A 24,971-nucleotide genomic window follows, 5' to 3' on the forward strand; every position below is an offset into this window, starting at 1 on the left:
TATGCATAAGCATCCACTCATTTATGACCAAACATAACTCTGTAGTGCTGATGATCATATGAGGTAGATGGTAGCAAAACAATAAGGTAGAAATGCTTACTTATGTAAAATTTAATGCTTACTTGTGTAATAACCTTAATGAATAAGAAGTTTACTGAATAAATGTGTTGGCTTGTGGGCTGGCATCTGTTAAGCTATTTTAAATCTATTATTAAAGTTCAACTCAGATTTTCAGAAGTCCATTGAGAAAAACAGCTAGTAAATTTTATTCTATGTGAGGCACACACCTTCTACAGTGTTTGTGAGGATGCTAGCAATACTCATGGCTCTTTCCCTTAAAGCCGGATCTTCCAGGAAGTCCATAGAAACATGGAAAGAACTTGATATTCTCTTCCTCATTTCTGTTTCTGTAGTGGTGCCCTATACAAAGAACAATAACAGCTGAGACCCTGTTGCAGAAGTAAGATAAGCAAATACTATATAGATCCCTGTTATTAAAGTCTTAGCTTGGATACGTGCTTCGTGCACTTCAATTTTTATCATGTCAGACTTTTATTACTTTTTAGTATTTCTTAAATGATTGTTAAAAGAGATGAGGCAATAATTACCTACTGTTCAAGACCAAGAGTTTATTTACTTAACTTTTGCACTTCTTTCTTTCAAGGCATGAAAAATTATTTAAACAAGTGGAAATGGACTGGTGTCAAAATATTGTATAAAAGTTTTGCAAACTGCAATTTTTTTCCTTGCTCCTGCTGACAGAATGTTCTGGAGTTAGTAACATAATAGTCTTTTACCCCAGACAAATTGTAGCAAGTAAGAAAAGTCTGACTTTCTCATGCTTCCTCATGCTAGTTTTTTTAGTAATGTGAGTAGACAACTTTGAACTAAGGATTTTTTTTTCAGATATCTTCTCTTACCTTGTATGTGGTAAGAGAATGTCTGCAATATATGTTGCATATACGTTCACACAGACATTTGTATTTTTGGAAGTACGTATTGAAATATGATCTTCCAATGAACATTTGTTATCATTACAATAGAACTCCACCAGCAACAGATGGAAAATTTATATAAATTCTAATAAAGAATTGACAACTTCCTTACATTTTTAACAGGGCTGATAAGGAAGAATGTTATCAAAATTAACTAAAAATGCTAATTTTGATAAAGTGGCAATAGCAACATCATATAGATTGCATATATGATAAGATTTTGTACACTATTTTCAATTTTATAGTAACTATGACTTTGCAGACCATAGCCAGACGGATCTTTAGATCAGCAAAATTAAAGTCTAGCACAGTAATACAATAAAGCATAGTGCTTTTATGGATGTATAAGTAAGTTAATATTTTATTACTTGGAAACTGTGAATTGTATTTGTTAGTTATGAGAATATTTGTAAGTAAATGCTGAGGGTGCAAACCTATCTTAGCTGTTTTATTTATTAAAGATTTTACAAGATGCAGGAGCATTCACAGCTTGACCAACCAGGAAGCATTGCCAAGGGTTCCATTCTGTAGAAAACACTGGCTGGTGCAGTAAGAAAAAGCCACGATGCCTAAGCTATTTAAAACTTTCTTACATTGTCATCAGTAGCTGGTTTATCTATTATCACCTCTGGAAGAAGCTGTCCAACAGGCGATGTAGGAACAGATGGTCCACCAACCAGGGAAACCACCCCATTGCAATCCACAGTGCTGTGCATCTTCCCATTCACTGGAAACACTGCCAGCATCCTGGATGACCTACTGGCCTGACTAATGTTACTGTTGCGCCGTTCACCGTGTCTGCGCGGCACAAAGAGAGAATCTCTTCTGCTATCATTGTCTTCAAAAGTGCTGTGCTCATCATCAGCAAAGTCATTTTCTGATCCTACATCCTTTGCTCTACCTCTGAAGCTGAAAAGACTTGTTCTGCTATTGCGCCTTGGGGAAAACAGGGAGCCTCGAATGCTCAGCAAAGACTGCAAGGAAACAAAATTTGTGATTATTAGCTGGAAGCTTCAAACTTAGTAGTTATTAGGATAGCATAAGGTTTGGGGTTTTTTCTTATATGAAAGTAACCATTTTTCTCAGAGGCTATGTCTTTCATTATAGGTATATTTTATAGACAGCAATACCACTGTTCATGGATTCTTAAGACAAAACAAATTCTGAACACTCCTTTCTACTAATGTTAGTTACAACTGTTGAGTTGATTAGTCACATAATACCCATCAAGCAAAAGAGGGAGTCTACACGCGCACAAACTCCAAATATAATTGAAGCAGGAAGAAATATGAGGCTATCATAATGGAAAAATACTGCAGCATTTTAATAAGTCTAGATAATATATAATCACTCTAACACCCCCCTCCCTGAATCAATTAGAGAATATTTAGATATGATTTTTAAACAACCCTAGTACAACCATAGTAATACAAGGTTACATTTAATTCTCTACAGGACATTCTAGCAGCTGTAGCACTTTCTCTCAAGCACTAGCAATAATAAAGTTTAATGAAAATCACAGTGTTTCCTTTCTTTAGGCAGTAGGGTCATATTACAGTACCAGGCAGACAAAGTTATTTTGTAACAGGCTATGATGCTTTAAATATATCCTTCTACTAAAAATAACTATATGCAATACCTGATGTGGAGAAGAATACTTCTTTTCATATGTCAGTCTGTTGCCTTCAATAGATAATCGGAAACCTTTCCTTCTGATGCTGTCCTCTGATTCAGACTTGTGAAATTCATCTTCATCTTTTTCCTCCCCTCCAGACTGTTCTTTCTGTTTTCTTTTTTTCCTTCTATTTCTCCTCTCTTTTGCACTCTTTGAGCTCAGTTTTGATGCCTCTGAGGAACTTTCTGAGAGCCCTCCTGCTTCTCCCACCGCACTAGGCTCCCTAGACTCCGCAGATGCCGTTACTGCTGCTGCTGCCACTGCTGCTGCCTGCCATATTGCAGAATGAATTTGTGTCACTGAGCAAATCACAACTTTTTTAAAAATTTACTTTAATTTTTTTAATTTACAGAATTTCTAGTACAAAAACCCTGGATCTGTACACTTTCCATATGATATCTCTCTTGGGTTTTTTCTAATTGTTGTTACTCAATTGATTCAAGAACTGTGTTAGTCATAGACACCTGCCACCTTTCATGAGCAGTTTTAAAATACAAAAGTCTAACAGACTGTATTAATGACACTAGAATAAGACATAATGAACAAAATATATACCTAGTTCTGTATAGTCCTTCTTGATTATGGTTGGATTTTTCACAGCGCAATGTCTTTGGTGCAGAATCTCTGAGCTCTGTTATTTAAAGCCCAACAGAGTGTTTTATAACTCCAAACTCAGAAAGCCAAGGGTTAATATTCCTAGCAAAATTACTTCCATACAATTCTTCATTACTACACCATAAATTATACCTGAGCTGCTTCTTGTTGTTTCTTCAGTTGTTCCAGCATCTGTTGAAATTCTGCCTCTTTCTGCTCTGCCTCCTCCATGGTTGCTTGATTCTGTTCTTCATAGGCCATGGCCACCACAGCCAGGATCAAGTTGATCAGATAGAAAGAGCCCAGAAAAATCACCAGAACAAAAAATATCATGTATGTCTTCCCAGCAGCACGTAAAGTCTGGAAATAAGAACACATTTATAAGCATAGGTTAACATAAATTCCATTTTTCATATTTTTAAAATTAAGATAACATAAGAAAACTTCTTTCAGTCCCCTTGCATTACTGGTACAAACATATTTAGTCTATTTTGCATTAATTCTCACCAGCTGATAAAGATTTTCCCAGAAGTCTTGAGTCATCAAACGAAATAGTGACAGAAAAGCCCAGCTGAAGGTGTCAAAACTTGTGTAGCCATAATTTGGGTTTCTACCAGCTTTCACACAGGTATATCCTTCTGGGCACTGCCTACAAAGACACACTGAGCGTTACCTTACACAGTTATTTACTATTATCACCTGGAATATCCAGGAGAAGATTAGAATTAAAAAGTAGATTTTTCTTTAATTGGACTAGAAATAAAAACAGGTGTGATCTTCAGTAGAATTTATTTTAAAGAACAGTAGAAAAATTAACCAGGCAAGGCACCTAAAGATTAGTGTCAAAAGTTTAAGCTTTTAAAACATAGTATTCAAAAGAATATTTAATTTTACTTAAATATTAATTAGATAACATCTAACATTCGTGTCAATGTCAATGTTTGCTAGTGATTGAGCTTGTCAGTACTTATATGTACAGCCAGAACTGCAAAATAACATGCATTTTCCAACTGCTGTGTCTGTTACTTCTCGTCCAGGCAGGAGCTACACTACTACCAAATTACCAGTTGATTCATACAAAGACTAAGCTCATCTAAATAACCCACTGAGCTCTGACCAGGAACCCAAATCAACAGCCAGTGTAAAATCCTACTATTTCTCATGTGAAAGAAAGAGGTCACTCCAAATACAGCCCCCCGTCAACTGCACATGTAAAGAACGTGGATCTAATTTGTACGTGGTGGAATAATACGATGGCATTTGTTCTTACCCTGCATCAGAACTATTTCCACAAAGCAGAGCATCATTTTGCCCTTCCAGAAAATAAAAATGACCTGTTAAGAAAAGAATTTTAAACCAATTATAAAATTCTGAATACAAAACTTTTCTTACAGCTCTGTGAAATAAACGGTCTCACTCTGAACCTTTTATGGTGATTTCAGATGCAATTTTAAACAAGCAGGACATTTTCTTCAGTAGGACCATAACTTTAGAGTAAACAACAATATGAATTGGAGCAAGTGCTCTCACTCATAGCAATAGTGTTAAAATGCTAAAATGTACTAAAAAAACCCCTTTTCAAATGCTGCTGGATGTAGATGAAATCCACAATCCTCCCTTCAGTCTGATCATTGACCTAAATCACACTTCATGAAATATGAAATAAATAAAATTTAAAAAAGACTTATAACTTATTCCAAGCTTTCTGATCAGTATTGCCAAGGGTTCCAGTTTGTCACTTACAAACACTTGTGACAGTTATCTAATATGTAAGGTCTGCAGAAAGCCACCCAGCTGCTGAAGGCTCTGTTATGGTTGTGTACACACTGCAATTAGCCTCCTGGGTGGTATGAGGGCCCTGGTATGGATCTAAATTTAACTCAGACAGAATTACCGTGACAGTCGCCAACTTGTGTAGGTAGGATTTTAGGAGTATATGATGAAATTTTTGACCACACTTGGGTAAATTCCACCAAATTACCCTGTAGCAAACCAGCCCATAATCTGTACCATAATCCTGTATTTCAGTGACATTTTAGATGGTTTAAACAATAAAGACATTGACCTGTCTATTCTTAGAAGAATAAAGAGATGAGGCACAAAACACTGTCCTTATTAAGACTCAGTTTGACTGTATCCTTGAGAAGTGCTTTGCTTTTTCACCTCAAAGCAGATGCCTACAGTTACTAAACTCTTGATTTTGGAAGAACTGTCACAGTAGGAGCTTCCTCCTGTATTAATGACCTCCCAGTTTGTCACAGGCTTAAGGATGTGATCTATACAGAGTGAGACCATGTATCTGGTATCCCATTTCCAAGGGAGACCAAAACCATTGCCTCAGGATGTCTGTAAGGTCCAGGTAGGGACATGGTAATACTCCCCATAGCACCTCCCCAGCTTCCAATACTCCTGAAGCACAGCAGCTTCAGAGTTAAGGAGGTAATTTTTTTGCTTCCCAAGATTTCCTCCCACTGGATTTCTTTTCAATTGAACTGGTCTGTTGGATTCCCTAAAAATTATCTCATCTGAAATGTTGCCAGCAGAGTGAGTTTAAACTTGACTGTTACTGTGCCTGCTCTGCTGCCCAGGCAGGGTTCCTACAGAAGCTAATGAATTCTGAGTCTAAGGAGGTGTCACAAGCTGCTGGCTCAGCACATTGATCGGTGCAGGAGGGACACTATACCCTAGGCAGCTGCATGTCTCCATCCCATGAGCAAAATTCATCATTTGGAAAAGTTAGGGTTTAAGCTGTACAGAGACCTTGTTCTGACACACTGTGAAGGTGCCTCATGATACACCTGCATCTTAGAGGCAAAAATCTTCTGTATTGTGCAAAGTGCACAACCCTATGTATGGCTGCTGTCATTCTGGGCTGGTATGCATTGCAGAACTGCACTGTGCTGAAACACAGTCTGCAAATACTAAAGTTAGCTGCCATGATGCTGACCCCTATGAGGGAAATCTTATTCTGCATTATGTCAGCTAATCATGATTAAACCATGCTGGAAGATAGCAGCTGGTTGGGAAGAATGCAAACTTGACTTGATATAGTTTATATGGAGCAGTCATGATCAGTACTGCATCAGCTGAACTGAACTGCTAAAATAGGTTCTCTATTCAAGTTCTGTGGTTCAGAAGATATGGTCTGTAAGCATGCTGTACTTGCCAGCCCTGCAAGAAATAATAATCACTCAGGTTTTCTTTGAGTGCACTGATACAGCAATGAGAAAATATTATCATGATAGGAAAAGTTTTATAGTAACACAAGATGTATACACAAGCAGTATAAGTACACATCCCTAACTATTATATTATAATAGTATATCCCTAACTAAAATATTATAATGATAGGAAAAGTTTTATAGTAACACAAGATGTATACACAAGCAGTATAAGTACACATCCCTAACTACATCCAAAACTCTGAACTGTATTTTACAAAAGTAATGTGAAAAGTTCCTCACTATATCTAATGTATATATTTGGCTCCACTCTATTTAATTGGGAAATGGGAAAAAATCCCTGGTAGGTGAGCACTTTATGCCAAAGGAATTTGCAGTTGTTTGGATAGACCTGGGGTAATAACTGAGAATTTTATCAGATTTGCTTTGTTAGGAAAAGAAATAGGGGAAACAAAAAACAAACAAGAAAAAGAGTGTTTGACTCACTAATGCCAGGAGTGTTCACAGAAAATTTCTTTAAATGTTATTTTTAAAAAATGAGTTCAGAGGCAAAATTAGGAATTATATGTCTTTTTTTTCCCCCACAGTTTATACAACTTTTGCCATAAAAACTTCTATAGAGCCTACAAAAGACAGTGCCATTGCACTGCTCTGAGCTCTAGAGAAGTCCCTCTAATTCTCTGTCATGGTTTTAAGATGGTTTCTGAATCCTGTTTTCCCACCTGGAAGAAGGGAGCAGGAAGTTATGAGAAGGTAATTTTTTTCTTTGAAACTGCTGGTAAGCAAGGACAAGCTTATTAACTTCATAATAAGACTCATAATTTCATTATAAATTTCATAATACATATGAAATCCTGTGTAAATATACCAAAGGGTTAAGTAGCCATGCAATAAAGCATTTTCTGTAGCTAATTAAATTCAGGTTTGTTTTTTAAAGTCCTTCAGGTCTTCTTTAAATCAAATTAAATCAGAGGTTGAATTCATAGATTCTTTATTAAAAAGCAGGAAAATTAAGTTTGACCTTGAAGTCTTTGTCTTTATTAGGAGACTTTGCTTAGAAATTTTTATGCCTGATGTCATGGGACTTCCATGAATTCACATGTTCAATAAAGAGAGTTTCACAAGACAGTATTTTGATTTAAGAAATTCAGTTGGAAACCCACCATAGTCATTGATCAGCTGTGTGATCACACAGAAACTGTCTTACTTCTATTTGAAATTTGCTTTCACTTGCAGCCATTCAACCTGTTATATCTTTGCCTGCTAGATCAAAGACATGTCTATGATGAAATTTCTGTTCCCCATGAGGTTTTTCTCAACTGTGATCAAATCACCCCTTAAACCGTGTCTTTGATGTGCTAAGTAGGTTGAGCTCCTGGTCTATCTTGGTATAAAGCATGTTTTCCAACCCTTTAATCATTCTACTCTTTTCTGAATGTCCTTCATTTTTTTAACATTCTATCTATATTGAACTTTATATAGTATTCCGGTAGCAACTGCAGTAGTGTTAAATACTGGGTGATATTGCCTTCCAGGTCAATAATTTATTTATGTGAACAGGATACTATTTAGCTTCTTGGCTGCAGAGCTTTAGCTTTAATTTTTCAAGAGTCCTACCTGCTCCCCAGTGTCTTAGGAGCCTTAGCCTCTCTGTTACTAAGGGCTTTCCAGTTACATTTCTACATCCTGCCTCAGCTGCAGCTCTGCAACCTGTCACATAAGCTGCTATGGTGGTGTTTTCCAGAGCCCCTGTGGCACTATTTTCCCTTTATTCTCATGCTGGTTTCATGTTGCTGTTGTTCTCACGATGTTACACATAACTGTTGCCACAGGTACTCATGGGAAGCAATTGTCTCTGCTGTGAGAGTCACTCCCTCTTTCTCCCCATTTTTCCTACTCCTTGCTTGTAATTTTTTTTTGGTTGTTTATATTAGGTGACCTAATAACATGCATAGCTTGAAACAAGCTTAAAAAACAACCAATCATGCAGCACCTGCTCTGATCAAAGTCCTTTCCAATTAGTGGTAATGGCACTGAAAGCAGGAACAACCTGTAGGGAGTTTGAGGAGATGCTAATGAAAACGCACAGTTGCTATGGGAAAAGTATTATAGAGTGATCATCACTGCACTGGAAAGGATGGATACCCATGGGAGGAGACTCACCTGGGGACCCCACCACTTCTCAGCTGCCTACTGTGGTCAGTTTTCCCTTCAAAAGTAATTTTCACTGTTAGAGATGATGTGTACCATGAGCTACAGTCTTTCTGCATGTGTACTTGTCTCAACGTGAATGGTGCAGCACTGATTTTAAGATAGGGAGCTTAGGTTGTAACCTCACTTTTTACTGTACTGAATTGCATTTCTTTATCTATTCTCAGTCTGTCAGACTGCTCTGTATCAGCAAAAATGACTGGAAAATCATACTGTGGGAAATTATCAAAATGGAAAGATGCAGCAAAACAACTTCTGAAGAAGTTTTTCTGAGATTCTGCTATTCAAGGTTTCAATTAGTCCAGATGGTGGAAGAATGCATATCAAATTTGGAAATGGTACTGATCTGAGTAGGACTGCAGTGAATTTGGGGAAACAATTACACTTTAAAAGGTCCATGGAAGTTGGAAAAATGGTCTTAAAGCATAGGGTGACGTTCAGGATGAAATAATGAACTGTTCAGATACCAAGTAGGAACTCCATGAGGTCTGTAAAAGACTCAGGAGGCAAGCTGACCACAAGCTGAACAGGATTTAATGACAGTACAATTATAAAAAAACAAGTCTTAGCCTAGGATATATAAACCAGAAGTATGAGTTACTATGTTAACATATAATCCTTCTCTACTTTGTATGTCTGTTGTGGAGGAGAAATGCCTAAATGTGGGATCTGCACTTCAAGAAAGATACTACAAACAAGAAAGGACCCTGATGAGAGATCAAGATCTTGAAAACAAATTGTAGGAGAAAAAGGTTAATGATTTGGCTTGCTTAGCCTACAAAAAGACGACTGAAAGAGGAGAGAAAACAGCGCATGGCAACATAAGAATAAAAACCTACATACCTCAGAGACCGTGATTAATGTTAGGGAATAATTTGGTTTTGATGCCTGTGGTGAAGTTGATAAGATCAATGAGGTTTAATTGCAGCAGGAAAATTTGTTAGGCCTTAAAAAACCCTTTCTAATAATGATAGTGAAGCACAAAAAAATGGATGAATCGTGAAAATTGAGCAAAGACTCCACTACTGGAGTCCTCATCAGAAGTCAGAGATCTCTGATATCTGTCAGAAATGATACAGCTATGCCTGCTTTGGAGTATGGGAATGGAAAATGTTTAAGTTTATTAGGTAGTTTTAGGAACTCCTTTGGACTTCTTTCTGTCTTGGGGGAGATGTGGATTTGGCAGAGGGAGCTGAGAAAAAGAGCTGTAGAGAGACTATGTTCCTTGTTCCCTTGTCCATGCTAGCCTTTGGAGCAGATCTGTCTTAACTGAATGTATCATCCCTTCCCCTTCTAAAGAACTGGGTCAGCCACAAATCACTTCAACAAGAATTATGATGACAATACTTACTTTCATCTTCAATGTAACCCTTCCAATCAAATGGAGTCACTGTTGAATTAACCAATGTGCCATTTTCACCTATGGTGCTGTTTATCTGGGAAGTAATATTTGTTTCCAGAGTAAAATTGTCTGGAGGCCACTGCAGGCATTTATTCCTCAAGTTGCCCATGAACAGCTGCAGCCCTATTAGTGCAAATACACTCAGACAAAACACAGTCAGGATCATAACGTCCGAGAGCTTCTTCACAGACTGAATTAGGGCTCCCACAATAGTCTTCAAGCCTGCAAATGCAAAGGAATTTTTATTTTGATGTTCAGACATTTTTTTTAAGCATAAAAATGACAGTGTCTCCCAGTAAAGTTATAAATTTCATGCAGAAGCCCAAATAAATGATTGTAATGTCTGTGAAATAACATTTCTGTGAAGAGCTTTTCCACTTGTGAAAATGAATAAATAGCTGAAATTTATGTTCATTTGAAATTGTGAATGGAATGAGTGGCATATATATCTAAACACTTGTTTTAATGCTAAAACAAGTGATTTTTTTTATTCATGCCATACATGAATCTCACATAAAAGTCTTCTTTCCTTTTAGTTGTCAATACCTCTTGCCCCAAACCTTTGCTACTATCAGTTTTATAACATACTAGATTTAGAAGACAGTTGGTAAAAAGCCTGTTCAACAATAAATAGGATTAAAATTTAATGCTATAAAACTGGAAATGGTTTGGAAAATTGTAGAATTTTAAGATAATAAATCCCCCATGCAATGCCCATGCTATTCTTTATTATCTTATTCCTTCAACTTCTTACTAAGTCAACATTTGAAACAGTTCTATTTTTTAGACACAAATATTCACAACAAATACCACATAACATCATGTAGGTAAGATACACATGGGTAAGAAAACTTCAGGGTTACTGATATTCATTGAATGTGGAGAAGAAAGCTTGACATCATACGATGCAAACCACACACGCTGTGTACTGCAATGTCTCATGCAAGAATCTGTTAAACTCAAAGGCTGATTTCAAAAGGAAAGAGCTCATGTTAAAAAGCAATGAATCAGAGATTTCAGTGAATACTAATATCTTCTGATTCCTGCTTTTTTGTGGAAATAAATAAGACATGTTTAAAAAATATGAATTCTGTTTCAGTGAACTAAAGTCAGCCTCAGTGTTTAACCTAGCTCTCACCTGGAATGACTGATATAGTTTTCAAAGCTCGGAGAACTCTGAATGTTCTCAACGCTGAGACATTGCCCAGGTCCACAAACTCTGTCACATATCTGTAATAGGGGAGTTCACACACAAACACAATGACAGGATAAAAAGGAACAGTTGGGAGGTACAAGGGGCCTAACACCTTACACCAGTTACTTCTTACCTGGGATTACAGAAATAGTTTTCAAAGCTCTCAATACTCTGAAAGTTCGAAGAGCTGAAACATTGCCTAGGTTTACAAATTCTGTTACATACCTGTAGGATTAAATCACAGTTATTCAGAATTTAGGCAAAGTTTATGCTACTTACTTGGGTCTTTCATCAAGACCGCTTTGGCGTTTTTAGCAAAAATTAAATAGCAACAGTCAGAGGTTTACCTTTCACTGCAGTTTGCCTTGCATTAATATGCTTTCAGAGCCTTCAGTTAAATTAAATGTCTCTGAAGTGAATCACAGTGATTTAACTTTGAAAGCCTAAAATTTATCTAGTCTAGATTGGTAAGTTTGGAGAAGGAAGTCAAAGGGATGCTCCTTTTCTGCTCAGAGAAAAAAATGCAGGACATGAAATTAGCCTCTCTAATACTAGCTGTACTAATAATGGCTTCTGCAGTTCATGTTTACATCGGAATAAGCATTTTAGAATGTGAAAATTGTTTCAGACAAAAGTAAATCCACACAAGAATTTCCATTTCATTAAATTGGTATGCCCAGATACTAATTTCATGCCCTTTTTGCCCTTCACTTTCCAAGAAAAAGCATAAAACAAAAACTTACGCAAATGTAATGACAGTGAAGTCAAGCCAGTTCCATGGGTCTCGAAGAAAAGTAAAATCTTCTAAGCAAAAGCCCCTTGCAATGATTTTTATGAGTGACTCAAATGTGTAAATTCCAGTGAACGTATACCTGGAAAATATAGGAAAATTGAATCAAAATAAGTAACAACACTATGCATTGGTATTTTGATAAGAACTTGATGATCAAATGAAAGAGTTTTTTATTTCAAAACTGGAAAAGAAAATCTAAAGTTAATTATATTTAACACATATACTTGTGTATTTACATGCATTAGTTGTGACCTGCTGCTGAAGTAGATCAGTACTGATTTTAATAACATTAAAGTAAATAAATCCATCATATAACATATTAAAAATGCATCAGTGACACTCAATTTAAAAGTGTGCAACACTAGATCAGTTACTGTTAACCATTTTAAGCATAAGTTACTGTATACTGTCTAAACCACTAACATCTAAACCATCTAGTATTGACTTGAAAACAGGAAGAATGGAAGCATGCACTGAATTCTCACTTTAGGGATACCTGTTCTTATATGCTGTCTTTACCTGACATGTGCAAATAGACGGCCATGGTTCTGCTGTCAATGCAGTGGTGTAAAGGGCAGGTAAAACCATTGAGTTGGAGCTCTCATGAAGATGAAAGAAAACTAGTGGAATCCCAGTAGAATACTAGCTGTAAACAGCTTTATTTTTTTCTACCCAATTATTCTTTTAGATGGAGATTTAAATAATTATTCAACTTTTGTACATCATTTGGAGAGGAAATAATAGTAGAGTTTCATCATAGTTCCTGCCAGCATGCATGACTGCAGTTAGTGGCATGTTGACTCCCAGAGGAACAGTCAAAGGTATCTTTAAATAACACAGGCAACTTACTCTACATTCTTTGTCCAGTCTGGAGGATTACTCATGGTCATAAATACACAGTTGGTCAAAATAGTGCACATGATAAGCATGCTGAATAATGTTAAATATAGTTAAGGAAAACACTGTAGTACTTCATACAATATCACATCAACCATAGATCCTAAGTACAGTAAAATATTGCCACATACACAAATCTTTTAGACTTTGGTAAACATTGCACATTCATTTTGCCTGATCTGGTAGTTTTTCACTTTAGTACATTAAACTTTAATATTGGTCTTGATGTTCTGATGCTGATTTGTTAATGTTTTAATGTTTTGTTTTCAGCTGGTACTAAAAGGCGAAGGAGATGGTACCCACAAGCCTGGGAGGTAATGTGAGCTGAATAACAGCCAAAACTGAAATAAGTAAACCAATATTCTTCTGCAAATTACATACCTAACATGACTGAATAAGCATTAGTCTTCCTTTTTTACAGTACTCGTACTAAACTCAACAGCTGACATATGCAAGATAAATAAGTTTATCCTATTTACCCTAAGTCAGAGCTGTAGAGATAGCACACACCACCCCAGCAGAGCCAGTCTGGCAAAAACTCAGAATATTGGTTTAAATTGCTGAAGTGACTGTATTCCATGTTTCCCTGTTACTAGCTCAGCTGTATATGCTTCAGTCAGTGAAACAGAAATCCACAGAGAGCTCGCAGATAAAGGTGAATAATTTTTCACTAGTATTTTTTTGTCTCTCTCAAAACACATTAGCATGAAACAAAAATTCTCTTGCTCTACCAATGCTATAATTGGAAAATGGTCAACTGCTTAAAAAGTTTGGAAAACTGGTGAAAATGAGAATGGTAATTAATTTGTAGTTAAAGTTCCAGTAAGGTACAATGAGGTAATCTGGGACTGTGAAACCCAGAGTAACAGTTCAGAGGGGCTTGTGGTAGGGAGGGAGGTGGAACAGACTACTGGGACTCCATTGCATCAAACGCGATGTTCTTGGTTTGCAAGATCACTGGCTCTATGGCGTGGTCCTTCCCTTTTCATGGCAATACAGTGAACTATTCAAACAATTGAAAACACTGGAGACCATACAAAAACCTGACTCAAACTGCCCACATGATGGCAGCAAAATGTAAGAACGCCTATACCTTGATGACAAATGCTTAACTCTGTTTTTCTTTAGTCAACTCTTTAAATTATTTGTTCCTTAAAAATCCTTGCACTGCCATAACTGGCAAAGAAGCTTGCTGAAGAACTTGAATTTTTAATTTTTTTAACTTTTTTTTTTTTTTGGTTGGTTGGTTTTTAAATCAAGTATATGGCGTTTCATTGTTAGAGGTATATTTTTAGGAAATGGACAAAAAAAACCCCAAACCAACTAAAACCAACCAAAAACCAACCCTTCACTGCAGGTGAAGGTTGAATAGGAAAAGTAACATCTCAGCTTAAAGTATGCAGCAAACTGGTGCAAATATTAAGATCACTGCTTGCAGCTGCTGAACAATTCAAACTTCATGTTTTCAAGTAAACATTCAAATCAAGAGCTGAGATTTTATCACTATGCAGTGTATTACCTATTTACAGATAGCTATCATTCATACCAAAGGCTACGGGCAGGTCCTTGCTCGCTGTACATAACTCACTCCATCTGCGAGCTTCATGACAAAAGTGCTGTTGACTCTCAAAGGGAGCAGATGCTCAATAAGGGCTAACATACTTTGAAATCCCATATGGGAATCTCAATTATAACTGCCACATTCCATATCGGTGGTTCTACACAGCCTCTTTCTAACACTCCTTGAACTCTGCAGCTCTAGACACTGCCACCTTCCTTTTTATGTCTGGTCAGCCTCCTACCTATTCTTACCTTCTCTTCCTTTCCTATTAATTGCCAAAGTCTGGCCATCTCCCATCAGTTCCAAACTCTACCTTACCTCAAGACATGCACACAAAAGCAGGAAAACCCAAAAGGTAGAATACCAGGAGGTGAGTCAGCAGAGCACAAGTGAGAGAAATTAATGCTACTACCAGTTCCAGTTTCTGGCATTCCAACAGGTAATTCCTGGCAGTGAGGAAAAAAAATGACAGGGAAAGTCTCTGAGCACTGGGAAGAGAGACACTGTTTCTTTGCAGGGGGAGCAACATCTGACCATGTGTCTGGACGCTTTTGATCAGGCTGCCCTATACAGAGGTTCAGATTTTCCAACCGTCGTGCCAATTTCCTTGTTCTCAATGCACATCTTTCACACTGATAGCGAAAGGCACCATTCTATTATAATGACCAAAATGCCAAACACCCACCTCAAAACACGAAGGCAGTAGAATTTACTGATAAAAGTCAGAGGATTATTAAAAATAATAAACAACATTACTCCCTAATCTTTCTTTTATAGGTGGCTAACCTTGTGTAAGGAGACGAAATCTAAACAGCATTATGGAACCTATTACGTGGTTCTCAGTTAAGCACATTCATATTTGCAGTGTTTGTACCATACTGAATTGAGAAAAAATATTATAAGAACCTATGCATCTATTCTTGTGTTTAAGATAAAAGAAATAAACACACACATGTCTATATCTAAGATAAAAATAGCCCATCCCATAGTTGGCTGGTTGGAAAAGAAATCTGCTCAAATAATGGAAGGAAATGTTTTCCTACAATAGAGCTAAATTACATGATCACACAATCAGTTAATAGATAGAAGGAAAAATACCAGACTTGCATATTTTTTGTTAGAATTGCTTTTGTTCTGACTGCCATTAAGACCAGCTGACCTAGATATGCATATAACTAGGAAGAACTTGAAGCCAAAACCAAACTCAGTGATTAGTATGGCAGTAAAAAACATTACCTGCAATTAGCACAGATGCAAGGTTGGAAGGTATTGTAAACCAGAGTCTATAACTTGAATGGATAAGCATTCATTAAAGGCTTCTATCTGACAGTATTTGCATTTTCTCAGCAATACCGCCACCATGTTAGTAGATCTCTGTCAGGTCCCTGAACTACTGCTCCCAGGCGCTCCCTGACTCCTCTCCTGACAGTTTCATCCTCCCCTATCATTCCTTTAACTTCCAGCTCAGAGGAAAAGCTTTTCTGAGTCAGCAGCAGCCTTCCTTCTTCCTTTTTCCAAAGGCCTAGAAGATTCTGCCAGCAGTCTCTCTAATAAGGCTTTTGCCTCTGACTAACTGTTCTGTCACACAGAAGTTTTAATGTGGTGACTTCTTTTCCCAGATTTGCAAGAGAAGCACACCAAAACCTCACTTGCTAGACATTCCCATCAACCTATCATGAACATCAGCCACCAATGAATTCTTAAATCCATCTGCAGATTTGTACAGCAGAATTACTGAAATTCAACATAACAGGTAAAATGCATCTATATGACATATATTTTCTAGTATTTATAAAAACTTACCTTGTCTTCCACTGTAAAATAAAATTAACAGCTCCTGAAAACCTTTATGTATAACAAAATAGAAACAGTTATAAGTTTTCTTATTGTCACTCATTGTCAAATGTGTAACATTTTGAATGACCACTGAAAAAGGATATGAATGTACCAAAATTTTAATAGCTATTTTTCTAAGAGGATTGAAGGGAGTTAAAATGTACAGGGCAGAGGTGGCACTGAATCGGAAGATTGCCTTCCCTTTATTCAATACTATGAAGGTCTGGAAAAGAGAAAGAAAAAGTATTTTACAAGTGTTTATTCACTATAGATGCTTATTTTAAAACTGTTCCTAGTGACCAACCACCAAAATTGTGAATTTTGAATAGCTAATACACAAAAAACGTAACTTATTTTTAAATAAAACTTCTTTCTGGTACTTACCTGATGTACCTGACATATAGAAATATAATTTTAAATACAGAGCGTTCAATTAAATAAACTTTTATACTATTTCTTCAGTAAACAACCTTGGTATCCATGTGTTTCTTATAAAAAAGAGTGCAGAAGTTATTAACCAAAATTATAATTTTAATTATGTTTTCACATAGAAAAATCTTTTTTACTTATTGTTTGAAGGAAATCTTACCTGTGAATGTTAATGCTGCATTAGTAAGAGAAATCCTTAGAGGAACTGATTTAATAGGCTACCCATTTTTTATTCTAGTCTGCTAGCAGTAACACAACATAGGCATGGTTGTGGAGCGCACTGAGGACTGCGGACATCTAAATACACCTTACCAGAGAAGAGAAAGAAATACATCCCAGATGACCACCCCGCACAGGTTTACAAGTGTGAAACTTTCCCACAACACACAGAGTTTGTTAAGCTTAAATTTTAACAGCAAAAAAGCCTATCAAATTTAGAGAAACTTAAAGGCATCCAAACCTTAATTCAGAGAATTGTAGAAGACTCCATATGCTGAAAGCTTGTTTGTATTTCCCAAATGAATCCATGAGCCAAATATAAATAGTATGAGAGCAAACCCTTTGCTTCCACCGTAGGCCATTGTGATTGCAATGGCATTAACACTACAGCATGGGAAATGATGACTATCAGGTTTCTTTGTGGCAGTACGGTGGTCTTCAACTACGATATCAATCAACTCAGTAACTCAGAAGACGTTGCATGCAGTGGAAGGGATGATCCAAGGATTATACCCTAAATTCAAACTGAATTAGAGATGTTGAAGAATCTACTCAAGAGAAATGTGCAGAATTATTATTTGTTTTGTCAGCATTGTATATGTCATCAATAAACTATGTCAAAGCCTCCTTGTTTTTCATTACATTTCTGATTAAGGGAGGTGTAAACTAGAACGCCAGTGGCAATACGGGAAAGAGAATGTTGATCTCTTTTGGTGCCTGAGTCAAGCTTTCCTTCAAGACTATAAGCAATCAGAATACAAGGCTGGGAAGGCTGGCAGACAGAGATAATATGACAAAGTTCAAAAAGGATGATTCTTCAGTCTGCTTAGATTTGGGGAACTTAGTATGCATGGATCATGAAGTACAGATACAAATCTCTAGGAGCACCCAGGGAGTGGCGAGACACATGGAGATGAGGATTTCCACCAGTCTGTGGCAGATACCAAGTAATGGAGGCAGAGCAGAAGCAAGGATTGAGCCATGAGGAAAAGCTGTCCCTCTCCCAGCTCACTTGCTGGTTTCTTCCCCAAGCTGTCACTCCAACATAGCTCTACACAGAACACCTTCCTGTACAGATCAATTCCCTTAAGACTGAGGGACATTAAAGGGGAGATTTTATATTGTCTTTTGTACAAACTCAAGGAACAATAAGAGAGATGTATTTGATTTCCCCACTTCTGCACGGAAAAGGAGAAACTGTATGAAACTGAGGACAGTGGGATAATACCTGAACTAATGTTCCTGAATTACACTTCCAGTTAGGGATCACAGATAACAATGACCCTCAAAGCCTAACTGCAGATGACCTAACCATAAATGAAGCTTTCATTTTAAATACTGAAACACCCAAGCAGATGAATGAATTTTTGGCAGTGTGTTAAAGCCTCACAGCCCAAGAGGGAAGATGAGTTTCCCCTCCCAGGTCTGTTCCCAGCCCCCAGGACTCACAGTTCAGAAGTCTCCAGGTTGTGCGCTTGGCTTGTGTAGCTATGAGGTAGTTGACAAAATACATTAAAATCACACTCCCTACTAACTTTGTATCTGAGACTATACCACCTACGTTTAGTCAACCTACATTTTTTTTTTTACATCTTTGAACACAAGCATATTAAACATACATCTCTCTTCTAATGTGCCTTATGGAAAATAACAGCATGCTGGCGCAACTCCAATTTCAGTTGGAAGCTGCTGCTATTTTAGCTGTTCTACTTTCTGCTGCCCTGCATAGCAGAGCCAACAAGACTCTCAAATTCCTACCTCAGTTTTAATTTTTCACTGAAAGTGTCTTTGTGACTTGAGCCTTCAGAATGGCTTTGACGGGTCTCTGACTTCTACCCTTAAACATGAACTAAAATCGTATCTTATGCCTGAAGAAAAAATTAATAAATAAATACAGATAACAGCTGATATCTATCCCGGTTTAAGATTCATTCCTTGGTAAGCCTGCTGTATCTCACTCCAGTCTCATCCCAATGTGTAGGCAGTGTGGATGAACATGAAGTGTACCCAAAGCTGTCAGGATAAAGCAGACATTGAGAAAAGCTAAATAAATTCTAAACAAATTGTAAGATTAATGTTCCTATCTGAAGGATTATGTATACTTTTCAGGGCTTAGGTTTTACAAAGTTCCTTAATCATTTTATAAAGGTAGGAAACCTGCTTACACTCAAAGTACTTGAGTATGAATATAAATTGAAATAAATCCCGTAAGAGAAGTGCCTGATTTGCTACTTTTGCATCTGTAACCTGGATCCTAGTTCTGTAACTTTTGCCATAGTTAAAATAAACTCAGAAACTGCATTCTTAGGAGGGCAAAGAAGGAGACGGAAGATTTTGAGAAGATGCAGCTAAGAGGGAAGAAGAGGCCACACTGAACAAAGGTATTGTCTCAAAGAATCCCTTAGAACAAAGAGTTCCCAAAACCTTAATTTCATCCTCTCCTTCCTCCCAGTCAGATTTAAACATAATTTCTGGAAGTCTACATTTAGCAGGATGACTGCTACTGCGCTGCATTCCCACATCCTACAGTTAATAAAACATAATCTAAGACCTCATAGGACCTTCTGAAAGACAAGAGATCACACACTCTTGAGCTGGGTTCTTAGCTTCTCAGGAAGCCCCCCTGGGGGAAGCTGGGACAAGCAACTCATGGCATCTTTGAGGATGGCATTTCTTGGTTTTGTGATTATCTTTTGAAACCATATTTTCTAGCAAGACCTTAATTTTTTGCTTTGCTACAACTTTTCACTTATAATCATAGAATGCTTAGGGCTGGAAGGATCTTAAAGACCATCAAGTTCCAACCCCCCTGCCATGGGCAGGGACACCTCTCACTAGATCAGGCTACTCAAGGCCCCATCTAACCTGGCCTTGAACACTGCCAGGGAGATGGCATCCACCACTTCCTTGGGCAACCTGTTCTAGTGCCTCACTACCCTCACAGTGAAGAATTTTTTTCTTAATATCCAACCTAAATCTAACCTCTTCCAATTTAAATCTATTTCCCTACATCCTATCACTAAATGCCCTTCTAAAAAGTTCCTCCCCAGCTTTTCTGTAGACTCCTTCAGGTACTCAAAGGCTGCTATAAGATCTCCCCTGAGCCTTTTCTTCTCCAGGCTGAACAACACCAACTCTCTCAGCCTGTCTTCATAGGATAGACGCTCCAGCCCTCTAATCATCTTCATGGCCTTCCTGTGTACCTGTTCCAACAGTTCTATGTTCTTCTCATGTTGGAGACTCCAGAACTGGACACAGTACTTCAGGTGGGGTCTCACAAGAGTAGAGTAGAGGAGGGAGAATCACCTCCCTTGACCTGCTGGCCATTTTTATGCACCCCAGGATATGGTTGGCCTTCTGGGCTGTAAGCATGCATTGTCGGCTCATGTCAAGCTTCTCATCCACCAGCATCCCCAAATCCTTCTCTGCAGGGTTGCTCTCTATCATATCGTCTCCCAGCCTATATTGATTATGAGTATTGCCCTGACTCAAGTGCAGGACCTCACACTTGGCCTTGTTTAACCTCATGAGGTTGACATGGGCCCACTTCTCCAGCTGGACCAGGTCCCTCTCTAGATGACACCCTGTCCTTCTGGTGTGTCAACTGCACCACTCAGCTTGGTGTAATCTCCAAACTTTCAACCTCACCATCAATGTCCTGAAAACTATAAAAAAATATCTGAAGTCACTAGTGCATTCACCTTTTCTGATGTAATGAAGCCAATTAAAGCAATTTTTTAAAAATCTTTTTATTTTTGCATCTCACGGCAAGTCTGGGAATTCCAGGGGTTTGATCTGATTAGGGACTGATGCTACCAAATGCCAGGACAAAAGGAGGCACATTTTCTGACAGATATCATTCAACATCCTTCTGGCAACAGGCAGGGCATGGAGTGGCAATCAACAATGCTACACCTAGATTATAGTAGGAGGAAAGTGAAGAGAGACCCATTTACTTTTACCTATTCTTTCCTTCCTCTTTAATGTAGCAGCCTAGGTTCAAGAGGCAATAGCCAGCCCTTATAGTATGAAACCAAGTGGACCAAATTTTGATGCAGGTCAGAAGCTTAGGGGTTCCAGATGATCCATTCTCTACAGACAGTGATGTGAAACTACTTGATCCTTGGTGATGGCAGCTTCAGCATGAACAGGCAGTCACTATTACACTAGAACACACAGATTTCCACTTACACAGAAGTTAAATGTAAAAAATGGATAAAGACCAAGTTATTTTTTTTCTCAGTTTGGGAGTAACAAAAAAAAAAAAGCACATTATTCAGGATGCTAAACGTCACAGCTCTGGACAGCAGCACTGCTGACCACGACAGTCAGCAGCATTTCAATAAAATAAAATCATAAGAATATAAGAACAGATATTGCATTGTATGATAATAAATTAATTATGTTCCAAAGATTGTTAAAGGGTACAGCTGTTGGCATTCAGCCCATGATGCAGTATAAATCAATAATCCTATCACATGTGTAAATTTGCTATAATGGGCTATTCTGTTGTCAAACAGGGGATGTAATTTCTTTCCCTTTCTTTTCAAGTTCATATTAATATTGGGAATAAATACGTCTTCTTTGGTTGTAGGTTTTGCACAGAAGTCCAGTTACAAAACCATGAAATTACACCTATTGTTTTTGTTTCTCTTAACAGGTTTTCCTATTTTTTAACTTTTCAGTGTTGTAGATAACCATTTCTATTCCCATTTTGAAACCTTAGAAGCCAAACCATTATATTTTCTGTCAATAAATCAGGCATAGTTTATGCAAAGTTCTTAACAAATGTCTGTCTGAAACAACACTGGCATCTGTTAATCCATATACTTGTCCTAACCCCTTCTTGCAAATAATATTTTCCTTCATTCTAGTGTTTTTCATTAGCTTCATATTATTTCAGATAGATACTTCCCCAGACAGAAATATAAAATCTCTAACTATTGTGCAGCAGTTGTCAGATTCTTAACACTGGCAGAGGATTGACTGACACTGACTGACTCCTTGGCTTTAGAAGGTGGAATTCAGAAAGGGATAAAAAGAAAGCTGAAATTTTAAATGCTACAGAGGTAAATGCATTGAACATTAAGATTCCTTCAAGTCTTCCTGGAGATGTTCACTTCTGCTTCAGGCTTTTCTCCTTCTAAGACTTGCAGATTCTCAAAAGACAAGTGAAACAACATAAAAGTATTTCCAGAATTCATATACAGCTAGATAAGAAAATTTAGGAATTTGATAGCTTAAATTCAGATTACTGATGTAAAATTGAAATAAATGTTGGATTTCTGTTAGGAAAGTCTATTTTTCTCCTGTCAGAGGGAGAAAAAATAGAGTTGTAGTAGGTGAGAAATTTTTGTGTTGTCTATGACTAGACAGGGCTGTTTCTGTTCCAGTCCTGTAGAAGATTAAAGCACTTGCATAGAGAGAACATGTGGACTTCATCAGAAAGATGTGAATCCCAGTGGGTATGTGACTCCCTTGTAAAAGCATTGAGAGTGGAAATAAAAAGATTCTTTATTTCAAATAGTACAGAAACTTGAATATGTTCAGCTGGTTTCACTCCACTTCTTTCAACTCTGTCATCAGACCTGGCTGATGTAGTAAATTTTCAGCTCTATTTGTGAAGGGACTGAAAGGGTCTTCCAATTCTAAGAGCTCTAGAGGCATAGCTGTAGCTCATACCTAGCATGCATCTGTTTCCACTGCAACACGGACAAGATCAACTGATCTGATGATAAAGGTCTGGGTTGAGCTCTGGGCAGGTAGGCATATAGTTATGTGTGATTTTGTATCATAAACAGACACAGTACAGAACTCTACAAGGCCTGCTTTTATAGAAACACATCTTCTATCCTTCTAAAAGTAGAACTGTGATGTAAAGATAAATCTTCATACACCATGAATGGCAGATAAAGGTCTTTCAGAGTCATCAAATAGATAAGATAAAAATATTGTTCTTTCACATAGTATTTTCTCTCTTCTCAAAATAGGACTCATAAATCATATGAAATTTAGCAAGCTAAAAGACACTTAGAACACGGCACTTTGTGAAAATCAAAACAACTCATCTTGATAAAGTTTTCATCATAACAGTAACTAACAATTATCACCCAAGCTAGCTATCACTATAAATTGGGAACCTTTTCAGCTGTATATGGGTTGTGCAACAGAATCATGCTGAAAGTATTCGCAGCTATTAAAGGCCAGTTCCACCAGAAAATTTATAATCAGTTTTACACTCCCCTTGTATTTTCTGCTTATCCATGTGTTCCTCTATTGATTCCATAAATTCCTTTAAAATTTGCTATCAAAGCAGATTTCTAGGAAGAAAATGTACTATGCTTTGTGTCATGCTGTCACTTTTAAATCTGAGGAACCTTAGAAAAAGTCTGTTGTGTAGGGTGCACTCAGTTTCAATACATCTTCTTTTTATAGAAGTTTGTAAAGTACATCATCTATTATGTATACTCACATTTGTATAGGTATTATATATTGCTTTTAATGAAAGACAACATACTATGTTTCAGCTTTGCTATACATGTTCCTTTGATACAAATTCAATTACATCAAAGGAATATTTTTTATGTAAATTGAAGGAAGAGGAGGAAAGTTTAGTAACCATTAAGGATGATGGATTTTGATCTGTACCACAGAGGACAGTGGGCACTTTCCCAATGATTTAGAGAGCAATTAATAGAAGCCTATATTTTTTCACACTATTTATTTATACCCTGCTTCATCCATTATACAACTACTTTATACAATCAGTCATAATGCTACGTTTATTGCCAATTTGATGAATTAAATGTAAAAATAATACTGCAAAATTCCTCTTTATGTAAAGCAGGAGGACCAGTGTGCCAAGAGCACACAAAAGTAAATGTGTTCAAAACCACACATTAGCTAAATCAACTTTTTGTAACTGGAAGACATTAAATATTTATTTATTAACTTTCTGGAAGGTAGAATGTATGTATAGCACTAGCATCAAACATGTTCTGCTTTTGTTGTATACCTTGTCCTTTTAGCAGCGCTCAACTGTTTCCAGAATTACATTTCCCTACATGGTTGCATATTAACAGACTAAAGTAATGAGCTATATTACCCACTGCACAGAAATGAAATGAAAATAATAATAAAGCACTCTTGATGCTGGCATATGAACAGGATTGATATTAAACTCACTTTTTTATTGATGTAATATGGGTCCATGTCTTCCAAGGGTTCAGACACCATTCCTGGAGGTATGTCGCCGTATATAAATGGAAGCGTTTTTCCTGCCTCCAAATCACTGTTTGGCTTTGGCCCATTTTCATCATCATTGTCTTTACGATCTTGTTTAGAATTCTTAGCTTTTTCTGCAGCAATGCGTTGTTCAATAGCTGCAAGAGACTCTCTAGTGAAGTATTGGAAGCTGTCTGGTCCTGGTGGTACAAGCACTGACTGCTCCATCTTTTCATCCTGCACATTTTAATTACCATTTATTCTTCTGCATAGGAAAATACTAAAAGAAAGCAGAAAATAAAATTCAAAGAAAGATGTTAAAATCACCAAGTAAGAAAGATTTATTTTTAAATGCTTTTGTTTATACTGTTATGGAAGGTTTAAATATACAAAAATTAGAACTATGTAAAGAAAAATAAAACGAGCCATTTAGGTGATGGGTTTTTTCTGTGTAAGATGTACTTATGTGGTTCTTCTGAACTCTAGGACTACAATGGTCTTTTACTCCAAATAAGGAAAAGCTTGATACTTAAAAACAACTAGACACATTCTTTCCTGGTAACTCTGATTATCTTAAAATCACCTCACTTTCCTCTGGAATTGAGCAGAATCATATTGGTAACTATAAATAGCACAGTTCATCAGACCTAATGCAGAAATTTCCACTGAGTAAAGAGTAACTAGAGTAAGGAAGAGTACCAGAAAACAACGACCGTAGAATCAGAATTTCTAGTAAATAAATAAACATCAACTCCACA

General features: G+C 37.1%; 1 protein-coding gene across 1 annotated transcript in view; it reads right to left on the reverse strand.

The window, feature by feature from the left end:
- The window catches only part of LOC311192040 (sodium channel protein type 1 subunit alpha-like), a gene marked incomplete at both ends in the record, with an annotated part of 61,402 nt that extends 36,961 nt beyond the window's left edge, over positions 1-24,441 (reverse strand). Inside the window, 13 exon segments of the mRNA XM_084264443.1 lie at positions 288-420; positions 1,589-1,969; positions 2,635-2,940; positions 3,418-3,624; positions 3,772-3,913; positions 4,535-4,598; positions 10,009-10,281; positions 11,388-11,479; positions 11,998-12,126; positions 12,897-12,977; positions 16,433-16,440; positions 16,442-16,564; positions 24,175-24,441. Coding sequence (XP_084120569.1) covers positions 288-420; positions 1,589-1,969; positions 2,635-2,940; positions 3,418-3,624; positions 3,772-3,913; positions 4,535-4,598; positions 10,009-10,281; positions 11,388-11,479; positions 11,998-12,126; positions 12,897-12,977; positions 16,433-16,440; positions 16,442-16,564; positions 24,175-24,441 — 2,206 coding nt within the window.
- Positions 24,442-24,971: the final 530 nt, after the last annotated feature.

The sequence above is a fragment of the Gallinula chloropus genome (genome assembly GCF_964237585.1).
Source record: "Gallinula chloropus genome assembly, chromosome: 5".
Taxonomy (NCBI): domain Eukaryota; kingdom Metazoa; phylum Chordata; class Aves; order Gruiformes; family Rallidae; genus Gallinula; species Gallinula chloropus.